Source organism: Chiloscyllium plagiosum, chromosome 2 (genome assembly GCF_004010195.1).
Source record: "Chiloscyllium plagiosum isolate BGI_BamShark_2017 chromosome 2, ASM401019v2, whole genome shotgun sequence".
Classification (NCBI taxonomy): domain Eukaryota; kingdom Metazoa; phylum Chordata; class Chondrichthyes; order Orectolobiformes; family Hemiscylliidae; genus Chiloscyllium; species Chiloscyllium plagiosum.
The window spans coordinates 69,225,293-69,244,044 of NC_057711.1; the positions used below are offsets into that span (position 1 = coordinate 69,225,293).

General features: G+C 39.1%; 1 protein-coding gene across 3 annotated transcripts in view; it reads left to right on the forward strand.

Annotated features, from left to right (window-relative positions):
* The window catches only part of LOC122560704 (zinc finger protein 474-like), a 39,628-nt gene that overhangs the window by 4,724 nt on the left and 16,152 nt on the right, over window positions 1-18,752 (forward strand). Inside the window, exons 2-3 of one of the 3 annotated variants that reach the window (XM_043711646.1) lie at window positions 576-1,355; window positions 7,756-7,936. In XM_043711646.1, the coding sequence (XP_043567581.1) occupies window positions 1,002-1,355; window positions 7,756-7,936 (535 nt within the window). In that variant the 5' untranslated portion in view covers window positions 576-1,001. Of the gene's footprint in view, window positions 1-436; window positions 1,356-7,755; window positions 7,937-18,752 lie in introns of those variants that run through there. The other 2 variants (XM_043711656.1, XM_043711665.1) reach the window with 2 other exon arrangements.

Here is an 18,752-nt window from a genome sequence, read left to right on the forward strand (position 1 = left end):
CAACCTGCTTTGAAAATTCTACTCACATTTCGGGACATATCATAGCAAGCAGCTGACACAATTTTTTTAATAGAATCCATATATTCGAAAAACAATCAACTACATTCTAAACAAAATAACACACATCATTCTAAAACAAAAGTCCATTTGCCCGATCTCAAAATGTTAACAAATCTTTTTTAAAAATCTTTTATATGAATCTGCTATTTTTGCTTGGTTCTTCCTTGGACCAAACTCTGTGTACTGAGTTTGAGATATATTGTTTACAAACAAATTGATTGTGGCAAAAATGTTGCCTATATCCACCTTCAATAATATGAAAAGTACCCATGGAAAGCTGTGGTATCTTGATGAGGCTGAATTTGGATTGTTTTTCCGGATGATAATTAAGGTGTTGGCTAATGTTTATTTAATGGATTGAAGCACTATGGTATGTAATTCTCAAAATTGTTTAAATATTATACTCAAAACAATACTATAAATAGCAACTACCTTATATGTGCTGATTGCATAGTACATTTGGAGTTTCCTAAAATGCAACTGCTATATTTAAACACAGACTTTTCCTTTCTCAGGCATTCTCCTATGTCACCAAATTCTTCTATCTTTTTTTACTCCCACGAATTCTGATACAGCAACAGTTGGAAAATTAGTTTGTTCACAAAAACTCAACTTCCAGTATGAGCAAGCTGTGAAAAATAGTCTTCCCAAGTGCACCACCCATGAAAACAGCTATAACAGAAAATAATCATTGCAAAGAGATCCACATGTAATCCATTAAATCTAATTCTATACTCATTATCAAGTCTACTTCTAGAACTGTGCAAGCTCAAATTGAATATCATTGTCATCCACTGGACATTGATTTCACATATTGAGGATCATCAGAAAACCTTATATCTAGTTCTCAAGAGTTAAAGGAATACCTGCACAACTGAAAAGGAAACTGCTTCCACGAGGTAGCTCAATAATTCAAGTTTAAGGACTTGAAAAAGTTAGCTATGTCAAAACTCTCGAGAGTGTGCTATATATGTGGTAAACAATTTGGATCACATTCAATTGCTGTGCATGAGCCTCAATGTCTACAGAAATGGCGAATTGAGAATGAGAAATTACCAAAGCACCAAAGAAGACCAGAACCAAGAAAACCAGAGGCTGTTAAAACTGATGGTTCTTATGATGTTGATGCTACTAATGCAGCAGCATTTGCAAGTGCAAATGCTCAACTCATTCCCTGTGAAAACTGTGGTCGAACATTTTTGCCTGATCGACTTTCTGTACACCAAAGAAGCTGTAAAGGAAAAGGTGGAGGTACATCATCCAGAATGCCTGAGTCAAGTACAGGTTACAGTTCTGTAAGTTTTTAAACCCCTTTTATTACAAATACTTCACCTGTGGTTTAGCCAAAATGAGAACAAAAAGAGGGAATAAAACAGAATCAGAACACTAGATTAAAGTGATATAAAGCTGGGGTATGTTCTAAATATTAAGTTGGGCAAATATTAACGTACCATAATTCAAAGATGAGGATTTTAAATTCAAATGTGTTGATGGATAGGGTCCAAACTAGCTTGGCAAAGGAAAGAGTGATGAGCAAATGGAACTTAATATGACCCAAAATGTTGACAGTGAAGTTTGAACTCACTTGGACTTTGTGGAGGATGGGAATGTTAAATATTTGAGGAATGCCATTTATGAAATTGGAGTCAATCATCATGTGTTGATGCAAGTAATTTCTAAATGAATAAGAACTGAGGCAAATCCCACCAGCAAGCATTTGAAGCTTGGAAAAATATTTCAGTTTCCAAGATTGAAAGATCAAGGAAAATAAATGACAGACGTAAATAAATAGACAGAAGTGGACACATACACCTATGGACAATTCTTTGTTTGAAATTGCTTAAATCATTGTGGTGTTGGCAAAATGATCAACCTCTGCCCATTCCATGTGAAAAATTAGTTAAAATGTCTATGGAGCAAGATAAATAGGTCAGACTTAAAACAGGAATTGGCGATAATTATACCCTGCAAAGAATCAAATACAGTATAGTAGAGATCACTGAAATATGGCTACAGAAATATCAGGACTTACGCATTGCAGAATATACCGTATTTCGAAAAAAAGGAAAGAGAGAAGTGATTAGTAAAGTTGCAGTACATTTTGGAGACAACACAATGGTAGTTAAAAAGTGTGATGCAGCCAGCTATTAAAGCAGAAATAGAATCCAACTGATGAAGATAAAGGACCAATCAACTGTCAAACTATCATATAGCCACAGGGAGGTGGAAGAAGGATTATCCAACCAACTTAGAGAAAAAAAGAATAATAATCATGGTGGTATTTCAACTACCCAAACTCAAATAGCAGAGGTAGATAAAGGGGATAAGAAAGCGGAAAATCCCCTCCACATATACACAAAATCTTTTTAATGCAATGTGTAAAAAAACCTAGTAAGTGAGATTTTACTGAAGAATGTAGTAATTAAGAGAAGTATCTATACAGGACTAGTTAGGAATTATGATCGTAAGATGAAACATTTTAAGACAACAATTTAAAACGATATATGCATGAAAAAAGAACAATAGATTAGAGAGAAGATGATGTTGAGAGACTGGGAATGGCTCTTTGGAAGATAAAGTATACAATTACATTGCCAAACAATGTTAGAGAATGGTGATCAAAAAACCCAGGAAAACATATTCTCCTAAAACAAAATTAACTAAACATTGGTGAGACATTATTGATGAATAAAGGCTTGAGGGAAAAAGTGATGGTAAGGAAAATATTCACTAAGTACGTGGACAATGGGTGAGAGGGAGAATATAAGGAGATTAGAAGGAAGGCCAAAATATTAAGAAAAGAGGATCTATGAACTTAAATTAAGGTACATAAATTAAAATGCTAAAATATTCTATAGACATCTGAACAAAATAAGGGAAGTTTGGCTGGGAATAAGGCCACTATAGGAATCAACAGAATTAAATCTCATGTACTAGTAGCAGAATGGCAGAAATATTAAATAATTATTTTGTGTCAATATTTATCAGAGATGGATTAAATCGATATAACATTAAAAGAAGATATTAGAAACAACCTAATTTCAGTCAAAATGAAAAAAGGAGAAATATTGAACAAACTAATCAAACTCAAAGAGGATAAGTATCATAGTACTTAAATGCATTTTAAAATAACCTAATAAAGAGATAGTTGAACTACCATACACTATTGGTATGGTACAATTATTATTAACAAAATAATAATTTGTCAGCTAAAGATACAATGCAAGAGGACCTGTGGATAGCTAATGTTGTACTTAAGAAGGTAACCTTATCAGAGAATGATCCACTAGTCAGTTTAACATCAGTGGTGAGAAAAAGAATGGAACCTCTAAAGTAGAAGAAATTAGAAAAACATCTGGAAACCAAATATATTAATGAAAAGTAAGCATGGATTTTAAAAAGGGAGATCCTACTTTCTGAATCTCAATATCATTTAGCTACATTTCCAAAAGGCCTTCAATAGAGTGCTACAAAATAGATGAATGAATAACCAGAGAATATGCAGAATTATGGAATAAGTAACAAAATGAATAACTAGCTAGATACAAGATGAAAAGCAGAGTGGGAGTAATGAGAAGCTAATCAGAGTGGAAGTGAGTGGAAAGTGAGTTTCACCAAGACTTAGTGCTGGGACTGCTGTTATTTACAATTTATATTAATGCCTTAGATTTTGAAATCAAAAACACAGTGAAACTCCCGGGAGTGGAAAGTGAGGAGGATGGGGGCACTTAATTGTGCAGGAGGTGAATTTTCAGCTTTGCGACAGTAGGAAGGATATTGGAAAGTAAGTTGGCAGAGGATTAAAGATGGATCATGGTTTGTTCCCAGCAGCAAACAGTGGGAAATTATTTTTAATGCATTAGCATGTCATGCATATTCGTTAAAACATATGGTCACCACATTAACTTGTACCTTTGCAATTATGCTGGCAAATGAAAAACATGTGCCTTCAAATTTACAGATGTTAAAGGTGGAGTGCAGCCACTAAGGTAGTCTTCCTGGAGATTTTGGAGTGAGTAGGCACTACCTTTATTGCATGAGAACTTTGTTGAACTATGGAGGAGTTGCTGAATTATTGGATTGACTTTGATTGCAGCTGTTCAGGGAGACGAATATGTGGGCGTTTGTGGAAGGGAAAGATCAGGCATTGCTGACAGGTGATGAAGGTCACATCATGGTGATTTTAAGAAGGATTATGGGAGACAGAAGAAGTGAGCTCAATGACAGAGGGGTTGTCAATAACTGCTGAAGGCAGCTCAAGCTGATAGATCTGAGAACAAATGTGACTAAGTACAGGTCAGTGGTGAGACTGGGAGGGTGAAGGATGATGTTTGGCAATTAGTGTAGTAGGAATGAAACCTGGTTAGTGGTCTTGAGGTGCAGTCTAATGCTCTCGGAACATGGTTCAAATCCTACCATGGCATCTGGTAGAATTTAAATTTAACAAATAAATCTGGAGCTAAAAGCTGATCTAATGGTGATCATGAAACTATTGTTGAGTGTCATAAGTATCCATCTTGTTCACTAGTGTCCTGTATGGCATCCTTAATTAGTTTGGATGACAGATAGTTCTTCTAAATGCAATGGTTACATTTTTGTGCAATCCTGTGTTATAGAAAAATCACTTTAGAAATAGCACTTAAAATGTTGACAATGTAATTGTGTTACAGCCAACACACATTTTAAAAGTTTATGCTTTAGAAACAGCGTCCCCAATTCATCAATCACATTGCAACAAATTCACGTTAACGAAATGTGCATTATAGCAGAACGACCTGCACCTGTGACCTCAGATCCACAGCAGTGGCATTGACTCTTAACCACCTCCGAAATGGCCTAATAAGCTATTCAATTATAAGAAAGGAAATAAATGAGACACACAACAACCTAGATACTGGAAATGAAAATGGCAAACCCGGCCCTGATAACCCTGCAGAGCCCTCCTTTGTTAGTTGAATTGATGGAAGATAATAGTAGAATCATTCATGCTGAACATTATAAAAATGTTAAGAGGTCATGGTCTTAAATTAAATGTTCATAATTCTGACTATTTGGTTTTGGCACTTTGTGCAGAAACTGGACTGCAGGGGAGGTATTGTGACAGAGATGGAAATGGAAGGCAAGGACACTTTTTTTTAATGTGAAAGGAAGGTGGAATTTAGGATAGTAACTCAAAAGACAGAGAAATTCTCTCAGGTAGGGTGGAAAAAGTATATCAGAATATGTAGTATTTTTGTCAGAATGTAATATTTTATATACCATAAGTTCAACAGGAATAATTTAAAATGTTTGTGTTTTGAAAAACGTTTTTGCCTCTGAGCTGAGAGTGCAGAATCAGGAACATCAACGACATGTGATTGAGAAGAAAGTGCCCAGATGGTCTCCTCTTCATTGCAGAACCTCCTGCCAGTGATATGGAGCAGAACATGAAGTCAACATGCATTTTACCTACAGTCAAAGGAATAGTATCACTGATGTCATAGTGTGCATTTCAACACACCACTCTCTTGCTTAAACTGCTCAGTGACCAGTTTGCTGTCTACATTCCTGGCCCACTCCTAACCTCTCATTGACCAATTCTATCTCGTGCAGGGTGCAGGAAGCAGTGACTGTGTATGGCAGTGTACAGCAAGGAGACAGTGAGAAGTCCAGAGTCAGATAGTCAGTGAGGCAATGAGCATGGAGACCAAGGTCTGGGAGAGATACATTGAAAGTCCCAGAAATTTGAAATTTTTTTTGAAGATAAGTATTCTGTGAACCCTAACCCATTATGTTAGGCTGGCAGAGTAAGATCACACAAAATGTAAGACTTTGCATCAGAGAATCATTTGAAAACAAATGCTTCATTGGAATTACACTTATAAGCATTATTGAATTGCTCAATGTTCCTATTCTTTGAGGTAGACAGCAGCTATCAGTGGCATCGCTAGCAGTGATGTCTCATGGGTGGTCACTGCATTGCCTGCAGTTCTACATTCAACAATCACACTGTCACCAAATGCAGCTTTCTTTGTAACTAAACAGAAATTGCTGGAGAAATTCAGCAGGCCTGGTAGAATCTGTGCAGAGAAAACAGAGTTAATGTTTAGAGTCCAGTGATGTTTGTTCCTGGTGAGGGTAGATGGTAACATGAGTTGGGGCTGCCACCTCAAGAAACAATGTAGACACAGTCATGAGGTTTGCTGGGTGTGATAGTTAGGCTGTGAGAGAGACTGCCCCAATGCTCCAGGACTTGATGTAAAACCAAGACACTTTCTAGTCCTCAGCCCTCACACACTCCCTATGCATGACCCAAGCCAGCTCACGCCACCTCATGCTCCCTAGCCAGCCTCATGGTCCTTCATATCCTCCATGCCAATCAATACTACTCTACCCATACCCTAATGACCCCTCAACCTCTATGCAATATGTGCCTTTCTACCCCACATAGCTTCCAATGCCAACCATACTCTCCACTCCACACCCTATGGGTCTTTATAATCTCTGTATCAATTTAGTGGCAAATTGTGGTCCCAACCCTTTGCCGTGATTACCATGCATGCCGATTCATTCAGTATTCACTGAGCAGACTTCAGGAGCTATGTTAAGATGTAATAAAATAAAGCTGTAAGTTTCTATTGATGACTTCTGAAATATAAATCTTGTTGATAAATCTCATGTGATGTCTACCAAGTACCATAAACCTTTATGGGTACACATTTGTACTCATAGCCCCACATCAAAGACTTGGTTGAGGTTGTCAATCAGATTGTGGACTTATAAGCCTTCTGCAGTGATACTAATAGGTTGTGGAATCATTCATGCAGCACTAAACATATAATTACAGAATCACAGAATTGTTATGGTATAGAAGGAGCATTTCAACCACGTCTGTGCTGGTTCTCCAATAAGCCTCAGCCTTATGTCAACAAATAGTTTATTGATATTGAAAGCACTGATTTTTTCCCCCCCAAATTTAAAGTGCTTCAAGTTTTAAATGCTTTGACAGCTTGACAGTTCCACTCAGTCCATTTCTAAACACAGTCATGTCTAATTTTAACAATTCAACAGGAAACATGACCTCTCCCAAAAGGATACCTGGATATCTCCAAACAACTCTTTTTGTTCAAATGTCTGAAGGCCATGGATCATGTCTTAGATAGCCCACAAATGAAGGGTGAATATTTTTAAACACAGCTGAATCTCTATATGTGCAACTACCTCTGTGAACCATGGATATGCAAACTAATACCCACTCCGTTCCTTAACTTTGCAAAACTGATAAGTGTTGTGTTTGTGGTGGGACTTCTGGAATGGGGACTAATCTAGAGACCCTTTAAGTCTGTAAAAATCCAGTGCAATGTGAAAATGGTATGACAGTGAGATGATCTATTTTATTTATGAGAGTAGTGCTCATAACCCACTGGGATTTGTATTACGTCTAAGTAATTTGATTTTCTTGCTTGTGTTCCAATGGGGAAATAAAGTAATAAGCGGTCAAAAGTGTAATACTCAATTATAATGTAAATTGGTAGAAAGAAATCTGACTAAGCTTTCAAAAATAGTGGCAGAATTTTTCTCTATTTTGTTAATAAATTGTGCTCATCTAGCTATGGCTTCCTGCATATATATGTTAGTTATATGTCTTCCTTCTATGTGCCTTTAGTACTTCATAGTGTTTGAATTAAATGACTAAAGCTTAACATTTGTCTTTAGCCACCAGTAATTAAACGCCCACGAACAGTTGTCTGCTATCTTTGTGGCAGAGAATATGGAACTACATCTATAAGTATTCATGAGCCACAGTGTTTGAAAAAATGGCATATTGAAAATGATAAGCTTCCAAAGCATCTCAGAAGGCCTGAACCCAAGAAACCTGAAGTCAGGTCTATCACAGGTAAATGCAGATTAGATGTAATGTATTAATGTATTACTATAGTGGAATTGTAACAAGTTTGTATTAAAGGGTTGGTGGGTTAGTTTTAATTCTGTATTATTGTTTCATTACGTCATTCTATATTATGAAAATGGTACACATAGAGTGCACAAATAATCGGTCATTGGTCCTGTTTCACATTTTGCTGCAAAAAGCAGATTTCTAAATCATGTTTACATTTATATTGTCCTGTCTCAAGTCACATTTTTCCTACTTGCAGGTGGTGATATCATCATGCACCCATTGCCCTTATTCTTCTAGGTGGTAGAAGTAAATGATTTGTGAAGTGCTAGAAAAAGTCTAGATAAGTTGCTGTAGTGCAGTCGTGTAAAAGGAGCTGGAGATGAAGGCAGTGAATGTCACGGTGGTATATTGGATACCAATCAAGCTGACTGCTTTGGCCTGGATGGTGTTGAACTTCTTCCGTGTAGAAGATACACACCCGAGTAGGTGGGGAGTATTCCATCACACTCCAAATTTGTGCCTTGTGGCCATGGGCAGACTTTGGGGAAATCAGGAAACAAGTCATTCAGTATAGAATTCCTTGCCTTTAGGTCGCTATTTATATAGTGATCTTGTTAACTTTCTGGTCAATAGTGATCTGCAGCAATGGTAATGCCATTGACTAAGGGAAGCTGTGTTTTTTAGGGTGGTAATTTGAAGGAAATTTATTTGGAGTACATGTTAGTAGCCCAAACTGGAATGTTTTTCACACCATTTTTAAAATGATGGCAATTTGAAAGAGAGCTCCATGTAGTTAGGTGGATGAAACTTCTTGAATATTGATTGACTGAGCATGGGTGGCCCTGCCAACTTAGTTACATTAGCTGTGACCTGGAGGTAATGAGTATTTTTGTCACCTCCCGCCCCCACCTTGTAGTTTGGTTTGTTGGTTGGCACTGAACCTCTAACTATGTGGTCTGGGTGAGTTGTCTGTTCAATCAAACATTCGCCGCACAGCAGGTGGCCTTTGATGATTTCTGTACGGAGGGCAGCAAAGCACGGGAAGTGTCTGCATCCTGGAACTTTTTAGACCAGAGGAAACAGTATAAATTTAAGGGTGGCTGAGTGTCTGCTGATGGAGTGTCTGCTTAGGATGAAGGTGTTTGCAAAACCCTGCATTTTGCCTCATTTTCATTCTTTTCAATTCACTGCCAGTGCCTCAGAAGATTTTGGAGGACATGGCCACACTGTTCTTCTATTCATGATCTTTGAAATGGGGAAAAGCATTAAGATCCTGGACTTTATTTTTCATTTTTTTAAGTTTATAAAATTTCATTCTTTATTCTATTTGGCAGTAAATGTTCACACTGCTTTGTTGTAATACAGTTATAATATAACTGGTGTCATTCCTCCTTCTTATTTTTAGATATGCATAATACTTATACTCATGGGAAATTTCCTTAAGGCAATAAAAATATGTGTAAGAGGATGGCTGCTTCATCATCTGAGCAATTGGGATGGAACTGAAATCTATGTAACTATCAACAGATTCCTCATCCTCTGATGGTAGGCTGGAGGGAAAATGATTGATAAAGGAGCAAAGATGATTATGCTTTGAAGAGTGGAAGGAGTGCATATTGAATGTGGTAGACGGAATATTATCAAGTGGGCTACTTTGTATTCTGTGGCATTGAATGTTTTTTAAATGTTGGAGCCAGACTCTTCCATTCAACTCTGGAATATTCTACCACTTCACAGCTTGTGCTTTGTAGATGATGGATGGAGTCAGGTGATGAGTTAATTACCACAGAATTCCAACTTCTGATCTACTGTTTATTTGGCTAATCCAGTTAAGTATCTTGTCAATGATAACCCCAAGAATGTGGATAGTAGGGAACTTGGTATTGGTAATGCCATTGAATATGAAGTAGAAATAGTTAGGTCATCCCTTATTGGAGATAATTATTGTCTGTCATTTATGTCACACACATCTTATTTGCAACCTTTTAACTCAAGCCTGAATGTGTTTGAAGGGCTAATATTTCCAGAGCTCCTTTGTGCCACAGATGGTGAAATGTTGCAATGATACCAAGGCCAGTCACTCTCACCTCACCTTTTGAATTCAGTTTTGTTGTTTGAATCAAGGGTGTAGTGATGTCAGGAGCTGAGTGATCTATTGGAATCCAAATTGTATACCACTGACAAGTTTACTAATGAGAAACTGCCAATTGATAGCACTGTCAATGATTCATTCCATCACTTTGCTGATGATTGAGAGTAGACTGTTGGGATGCTAACTGGCCAGATTACATTACGCCTATTTTTGTGGACATAAAGGATGTTCCAAATCCAGGCTGGCAACAAGACTATTTTTGGATTATGTAGACAGTGTTATGGCCATTCTTCAGGCAAGGCAAAGTTCCCCAGTTTAATATAGTTCCAGACAAGATTCCTAATTTGTCAAATAATCAATGAAGGTAATTTGTATGAATTTATAGCCAAGTTAAGGACATGGTTACATAGAGACCAAATTTGGGAACTAAGTATTCAGTGGTATGTGACTTTTTGAAAGGACAGGCAGAAAGGAAAGAGTAGTGGGGTAGCTTTGTTAGTGTGGGATGGGGTAAGTATAATAGCAAGAAATGCTGTTGAATTCAGAGATATGGAATCTACATGGGTGGAAGTATGAACAACAAGGGGAAGAAGACACTGTCAGGTGTGGTCTATAGGCCCTTGAACAGTATCTATATAGTGAGTGAATAATTCAGAGGGTAATGACGGCATGTAAAAAAGACATTACAGTAATCACTTTCTACTAGTACAGTAATCACAGGTGACTTTAATCTACATGTAGATAGGGAAAGTCAAATTGGCAGGGGTAGCAATGAGGGCAAATACATAGATTGTATAAGAGACAATTTCTTAGTTCTTAGAACAATATGTTTGGATCCAATCAGGGATCGGCTCTTTTGATCTGGTATTATATAATGAGGCGATTTAATAAATGATCTCAGAGTAAAAAATCCCTGAGGAAACAGCAACCATAACTTAGTAGAATTTATCATTCAATTTAAGAAGGAAAAGCTTGAGTCAGAAACAATTTTCAACCTTAAGCAAGGGTAATTACAAAGGAATAAGGGCAGAGCTAGCTGGAGTGGATTGGGAAAGCAGCAAAGATGGTTGAGGAAAAATGATAAACCTTTAAGAAAATAGTTAAACAAAAATGTATCAAGAAAAATGGATTATAGGAAGGAGATAAACCAATCATGGTTAACCAGGTAAGTTAAGGACAGCATAAAATTGACAGAAGAAACTTAAAATGTGACAAAGATTAGTGATGAGCTGAAGGATTAGGAAAGTTTTGAAGGTCAACAAGAGATGACCAACAAAAAAATAAAGAGGAAGAAAATAAACATTGAGAATAAATTTGCAGCTGATACCAAGACAGTACTAAGTTTTAAAAATATATATAAAAGGAAGAAAGAGGCCAAAGTGAACAAATGTTGTTTGGAGAATGAGGCTGGAGAGATAATAATGGGGAATCAGGAAGTGGCAGAGGAGTTGAATAAATACTTTGTATCAGTCTTCATGGTAGAAGCCAGTAATACCATTCCAAAAATTATAAATATTCAAGGGGCAGATGTTTTAGAGAAAGTAAATATATAATTTTCACAAGACAAGAAGTACATGTGGGTGGCACGGTGGCACAGTGGTTAGCGCTGCTGCCTCACAGCGCCAGAGACCCGGGTTCAATTCCCGCCTCAGGCGACTGACTGTGTGGAGTTTGCACATTCTCCCCGTGTCTGTGTGGGTTTCCTCCGGGTGCTCCGGTTTCCTCCCACAGTCCAAAAGATGTGCAGGTCAGATAATTGGCCATGCTAAATTGCCCGTAGTGTTAGGTAAGGGGTAAATGTAGGGGTATGGGTGGGTTGCACTTCGGCGGGGTGGTGTGGATTTGTTGGGCCGAAGGGCCTGTTTCCACACTGTAAGTAATCTAATCTACAAGGTAAACAAATGGGTCTAAAAGCCAATAAGTCCTTGGAACTGATAGAATACATCTTAGGATATTAAAGAAAGTAGTTACAGAGATAGTGGATGCATTGTTTGTAATCTGGCTGGAAAAATGCCAGAGGATCGACTTTCTTGAGTTAATAAAAGAGTGAGTTTATTAGTTATTAAATGTGAGGAGAAATAATACACATTCACATACACAAAGCCTGGTTAAATTGGCTCCTTTTACAACATGAATTTATTGGTCTGGGAGAAGGGCATCAACAAAGAAAGGGGTCATTTGTAAAGTAATGTTGGGTTAGATGAATAAAGAAAGGGAACAAGTTCATCCCTTCTCACTGTAAGATATAAGAGCAGAAGTAGGCCATTCAGCACTTCATGTCTGCTCTGCCATTCAATGAGATAATTGACTCTGCTTGATCATATTATGTATTTCTAAATGCACTACAATTACATCTTTTGTAGTAGACTCTAACATTTTCCCAATAAAAGATGTTAGGCTATGTGGCCAACAGTTATCTCCTTCCCTATTTGAATAAATGTGAAACAGTGGAAATTTGCTGATCCTCTGGCATTTTTCCAGCATCTAAGGAGTCTTGAAAGATTACTAACAGTGCATCCGCTATCTCTATAACTACTTTCTTTAATATCCTAAGATGTATTCCATCAGTTCCAGGAACTTACTGGCTTTTAGTTGCCATTTGTTTACCTTGTACGTTTTGTCGAGTGAACCATTTACTTCCTCTAAAACATCTGCCCATTGACTAGAGATTAGAAATGCAAAATGAATCCAAGAAAATTAGAAAAGATATACAGATCAATCTCTGATTGCTGATCGGATATTGTGGACATTATGTTGAGCGATACAATAACATTGATGTTTGTAGGTGAACAGTTGAGTGCCTGTGCTTGACTTTGCAGGCCAGCTGAAATTCTTTTGTCCTGTTTCATTTTGATTGGTTGTTTAGCTTGCAGCACTCAAAGCAAGATACTGACTTTTTAGTTTTTTATAAGCCAGCCTTGGCATCCAGACAAAACATTTGTTCAAGACTTCAATAAATCCATAGGTGATCAGAGGTTATGAGGAGAAAGTGAGGACTGCAGATGCTGGAGGCCAGAGTTGAAAAATGTTGTGCTGGAAAAACACAGCAGGCCAGGCAGCATCCGAGGAGCAGGAGAATTGACGTTTCGGACATAAGCCCTTCTTCAGGATCAGAGGTTATGATCCATGCTCGTGATAATGGCACTTTTGGGATGTAATTGAATCTCAGACTTTGATATGATATTGAGAGTATGTAACTTTGTCAAATTGTTGCATGACTGTGTGTGGGAAACTCTTCTAATTTTGACACAAATTCCTAGATGTTATCAAGAAGGATTTTGCAGGGTTCACTGGTTAGGCTATTACAACTAAGTGGCTTACTAGGCCATTTCAGAGAACATTTGAAAGTCAAAGACAATTCTATGGGTCTGGAATCAAGTGCAAGTAAGAGAGGGCAACGACAGTGAGTTCCAGACCCCAGCCACTCTCTGGGTGAAAAATATTTTTGTCTCTCCTCTAATCTTTCAACCATTCAGTTTAAAACAGTCTGTGACCTCTCTGCTAAGAAAAACAGGCTGTTCCCATCTACCTTCCTCTACGCACACCTCCTCAATTTTTCAAAATTCATTTGTGGAATGTGGGCATCACTGGCTGGACAACCATTTATTGTCCATCCCCAGTTACCCTTAAGAACATGGTGATTAGCTGCCTTCTTGAATTGCTGTAGTCTATGTGCTATAGGTAGATCCACAATACTGTTAGATAGGGAATTCTAGGAATTCAAACCAGGAACACTGAAGGAATGATGATATATTTCCAAATCAGGATGGTGAGTGGCCTACACACATTTATCAGCTACCTTTGTCCTTGTGGATGGAAGTGGTTGTGAGTTTTGAGATTCTAGCTCAAGATCTTTGGTGAATTTCTGCAGTGCATCTCGTAGATAGCATACACTGCTGCAACTAAGTGATGGAGAGAGTAGTGTGTTACCAATCAAGCAAGCTGTTTTGTCCTAGATGGTGTCAATGTTCTTGAGTGTTGTTGGAGCTGCACCATTAAGGCAAGTGGGGAGTATTCCATCACAATCTGACTTGTGCCTTGTAGATGGTGGACAGGCTTTGGTGGTCAGGTGATGAGTTATTCACTAGTCCTAGTCTCTAAACTGTTCGTGTCACCACTGTGGTTATATGATGTGTCCAGTTGAGTTTCTGGTCAATGGTAATGTTATGAAGGTGTAGGTGTATACTGTGCCTTTAAGTGAGAGAGGAAGCTGGCAATGGATGAAAGCACAGAGTGTGCTGAACAATTTAAAAATGTTGGTTGGCCCAAGTAGATGGTGCTGTGTTGCCATGGTGCAAAACCAATTTCAAATTCGGCCAATCAGTTTAAATTATGCCCCAGAGAACAAAATCCAATCAAATATGAATTTAGTGCTTGGATGACATCAAGCCAATGAAATGATCTGATGTCTTGGGGTATAAAATCAGATATTTTGAATAGTTGGGGGAGAACTGCCAAGCACCAACAAGAATAGCTGAAAATGTGTTGCTGGAAAAGCGCAGCAGGTCAGGCAGCATGCAAGGAGCAGGAGAATCGACGTTTTGGGCATGAGCCCTTCTTCAGGAATGAGGAGAGTGTGCCAAGCAGGCTAAGATAAAAGGTAGGGAGGAGGGACTTGGGGGAGGGGCATTGGAAATGCAATAGATGGAAGGAGGTTAAGGTGAGGGTGATAGGCCGGAGTGGGGGTGGGGGCGGAGAGGTCAGGAAGAAGATTGCAGGTTAGGAAGGTGGTGCTGAGTTCGAGGGTTGGGACTGAGACAAGGTGGGGGGAGGGAAATGAGGAAACTGGAGAAATCTGAGTTCATCCCTTGTGGTTGGAGGGTTCCTAGGCGGAAGATGAGGCGCTCTTCCTCCAGCCGTCGTGTTGCTATGGTCTAGCGATTTAGGGTTCCAAGGACCTGCATGTCCTTGGTGGAGTGGGATGGGGAGTTGAAATGTTGAGCCACGGGGTGGTTGGGTTGGTTGGTCCGGGTGTCCCAGAGGTGTTCTCTGAAACGTTCCGCAAGTCTCTCCAATATAGAGGAGGCCACATCAGGTGCAGTGGATGCAGTAAATGATGTGTGTGGAGGTGCAGGTGAATTTGTGGCGGATATGGAAGTATCTCTTGGGGCCTTGGAGGGAAGTAAGGGGGGAGGTATGGGCGCAAGTTTTGCATTTCTCGCGGTTGCAGGGGAAGGTGCCGGGAGTGGAGGTTGGGTTGGTGGGGAGTGTGGAGTTGACGAGGGAGTCGCGGAGGGAGTGGTCTTTTTGGAACGCTGATAGGGGAGGGGAGGGAAATATATCCCTGGATGCTGCCTGACCTGCTGCGCTTTTCCCGCAACACATTTTCAGCTCTGCTCTCCAGCATCTGCAGTCCTCACTTTCTCCACCAACAAGTATAGACTGCTACCCAAGTAGCTCTCTGAAAGGTGCCTGTCCATAAGAAAGGTTGTGCAGCAGAAGACCGAAGAAGAGACCACCCAGGAAAATATGGAGGAAAATCCATGGCAGATGGAGTTTAATTTCGATAAATGTGAGGTGCTGCATTTTGGGAAAGCAAATCTTACCAGGACTTATATACTTAATGATAAGGTCCTGGGGAGTGTTGCTGAACAAAGGGACCTTGGAGTACAGGTTTATAGCTCCTTGAAAGTGGAGTCGCAGGTAGATAGGATAGTGAAGAAGGCATTTAGTATGCTTTCCTTTATTGGTCAGAATATTGAGTACAGCAGTTGGGAGGTCATGTGGCGACTGTACAGTCCATTGGTTAGACCACTGTTGGAATATTGCGTGCAATTCTGGTCTTCTTATCGGAAAGATGTTGTGAAACTTGAAAGGGTTCAGAAAAGATTTACAAGGATGTTGCAAGGATTGGAGGATTTGAGCTATAGGGAGGGGCTGAATAGGCTGGGGCACTTTTTTTCTGGAGTGTTGGAGACTGAGGGGTGACTTTATAGAGGTTTATAAAATTATGAGGGGCATGGATAGGATAAATAGACAAAGTCTTTTTCCTGAGGTGGGGGAGTCCAGAACTAGAGGGCATAGGTTTAGGCTGAGAGGGAAAAGATCTAAAAGAGATCAAAGGGGCAACTTTTTCACTCAGTGGGTGGAACGTGTATGGAATGAGCTGCCAGAGGAAGTGGTGGAGGCTAGTATAATTGCAACATTTAAACACCCACCTGGATAGGTATATGAATAGGAAGGGTTTGCATAGATATGGGCCGGGTGCTACCAGGTCAGCATGGATAAGTTGGACTGAAGAGTCTGTTTCAGTGCTGTACATCTCTATGACACTATGACTTGTCGAATGCAGCCTTGATGCATTGATCAGATCTCTCCTTAGCCTCTTCTGCTCCAGAGAGAACATTCACAAACATAACCTTTCTTTAATATATCCATGCTAATTATCCTTGAATTAATCCACTCCTTTCTAATTGAAAATTTATCTTGTCTCAGAACTGATTGCAATAATTTCCCTATGAGGAATAGATTGTGAAATGTTGTGGCAGTTAAAATAGGTTATACTGGTTGTGCTGACTTTTGTGGTTGAGGAGTTGTTTGGTGATTTTTGGTCCTGCAGTTGTTTGAAAGATATTGCCCAGTTTTCTTCAACATTGTTGACTTGACCTGCTCTTTAGCAGAGAGACAGTCTGTTTTTTATAATCCATAAATTCAAGAGTGTCCCGTGGATGTTCTCGGCTGTTCCCCTTCATGGTACATTTTAGTATGGTGGAAGTTGATCATAAGCTGGCACACTATCATGCTGGCTCCCTAGCATAGTAGCTAATGAAGTTCAGGGGTAGTAGTTATTTTTTGAACTCCCTTACTTGTGTATTCCTGAAAGGATAAAACACAAATATATATTTTACCCTGAATTGTTTTTCTTTTAATTCATTTTTTTTCTATCTATGTGCCTGCAGTCTGGGATACAATCCACAAGAGACCACAGTTCTTTTTTTTTTAATGGCATCTCCTCCTTTGAAGTATAGCTATTAGAAGTTCCCTTTACACTCTTCAGTTGTAACATTCCTGAATTTCTCTCAGGTCCTGGTGTAATCCATGCAGAGATTTTACATAGGCACTAAATTTTCATTTTCAGATATCTTTTTATGTGTATGTCATTTTTCTAAAAAAAAACACACTTTGTAATTTAATGTTCCATACATCCACCAATGATTTCAGATTTCAGGGTTAATGATCCATTTTCATGACAAGGAAGATGTTTTTTCTGAACATCTGAATATCCCCTTTGAAGTCTTCCACTGCTGTGACACTAATTTACCTTCAGTTAGCTGTGTCCAGCCTACTTTTGCAAAATAATTTTTAATTTTGTAAAATTGGTTTTGTATCAATATAGAAGTCTAATTCCTATATTATCTTTTTCCTTCATTATGTTTGAACCAACTGAATTATCACTAGCAACAAAATGTTCTCCCATTCCTTCCACCTGCCAAGCTTGATTTCCTAAAACTGAGTCCAAGTTGCACCCTCTCTTATTGGACTTGCCACATATTGCCAAAAAAGAAAGTCTACTAAATTAATTTTAGAAATTCTGTTCCCTTAATTCATTTCACACAATATTCTGGTTAGTATTGGGTTAATTGAAATATATTACTATCAGACTCTTATTTGCACTTTTCTGGGATTTGCCTATATATTTGCTCTTCTATCTTCCCTTGTTTGTGGTATATAGTACATTCCAAGCAATGGCGACCAGCTTTTTGTACTTCAGCTTTTTCTAAACACCCCTTCGCCGGATAATCTCTCTAACGTTGTCCTGTACAGGGCAGAGGCGGAACCTGTCAAAAAGTTACAGTAAAAAGTTGTGCATATGTCTGTATGTACGCACACGTGCGTGCTATTTGGAGACTCACCCTGCAAAAGACTGCAGCAGCCGCAGCAGTCTTGTTAGTGACCAGTCCGGCTGCCCCAGAGAGGGGGGCGGGGGTGAAAGGGGGTGGAGTTGGGTGCAGACCGGGGTCACGCTGGGCCGGGCAGGGGAGGTGTGGGGGGGGCGGTATTGGGGGCGGATAGGATTGGGAGGCGGGGTGAGGGCTCACGCGCGGTGTGCTGCTGCTAGTATCCTGAACAGACAGCAGACTTCATAGAAAACTCCAAGCTCCAGAGGAAAGACATTGAATTGATTAACTGAATAATCAATTGTCCGAACGAAATAGTGCCCACTCATCTCGTACGGATAATTGAGGTTCCCCTAAAGTCTCATTTAATGATCCTTGCGTCATATTGCCCCTCCTTCTCTAACTTTTTGGGGTGTATAGTATACACCCAGTCCTGGTTGCCTCTTTTTTCCCCTTGGTTAAATAAATATGGCCTCATTTAATGATCCTTCTAACAGATTATCTCTACTTATCACTGTAATTTACTCTGACCAAAATCACCACTCCAGTTCCTTTATATCCCCTCTCACCATCTCATCTGAAAACCCTGTAACCATGCGTGTTGAGCTGCCATGTCTATCCCTCTTAAAGACATGTTTCTGTAATAGTTATGGTATCATACTACCACATTTGTATTCATACCCTCAGCTTGTCTGTTTTGTTTGCTATAATCTTTGCATTAAAGTATATATCCTTGAGCACTGCCAAACTCTATTTCCTCTCCATTCCAGACTCATCAACTAATTTCTGCCTTTCATTTTCATCTCTGATTTTGTCCCAACAGAATCAACCCCTGGCTCCCATCCCATGCCAAACCAGTTTAAATCCTCCCCAATAGCAGTAA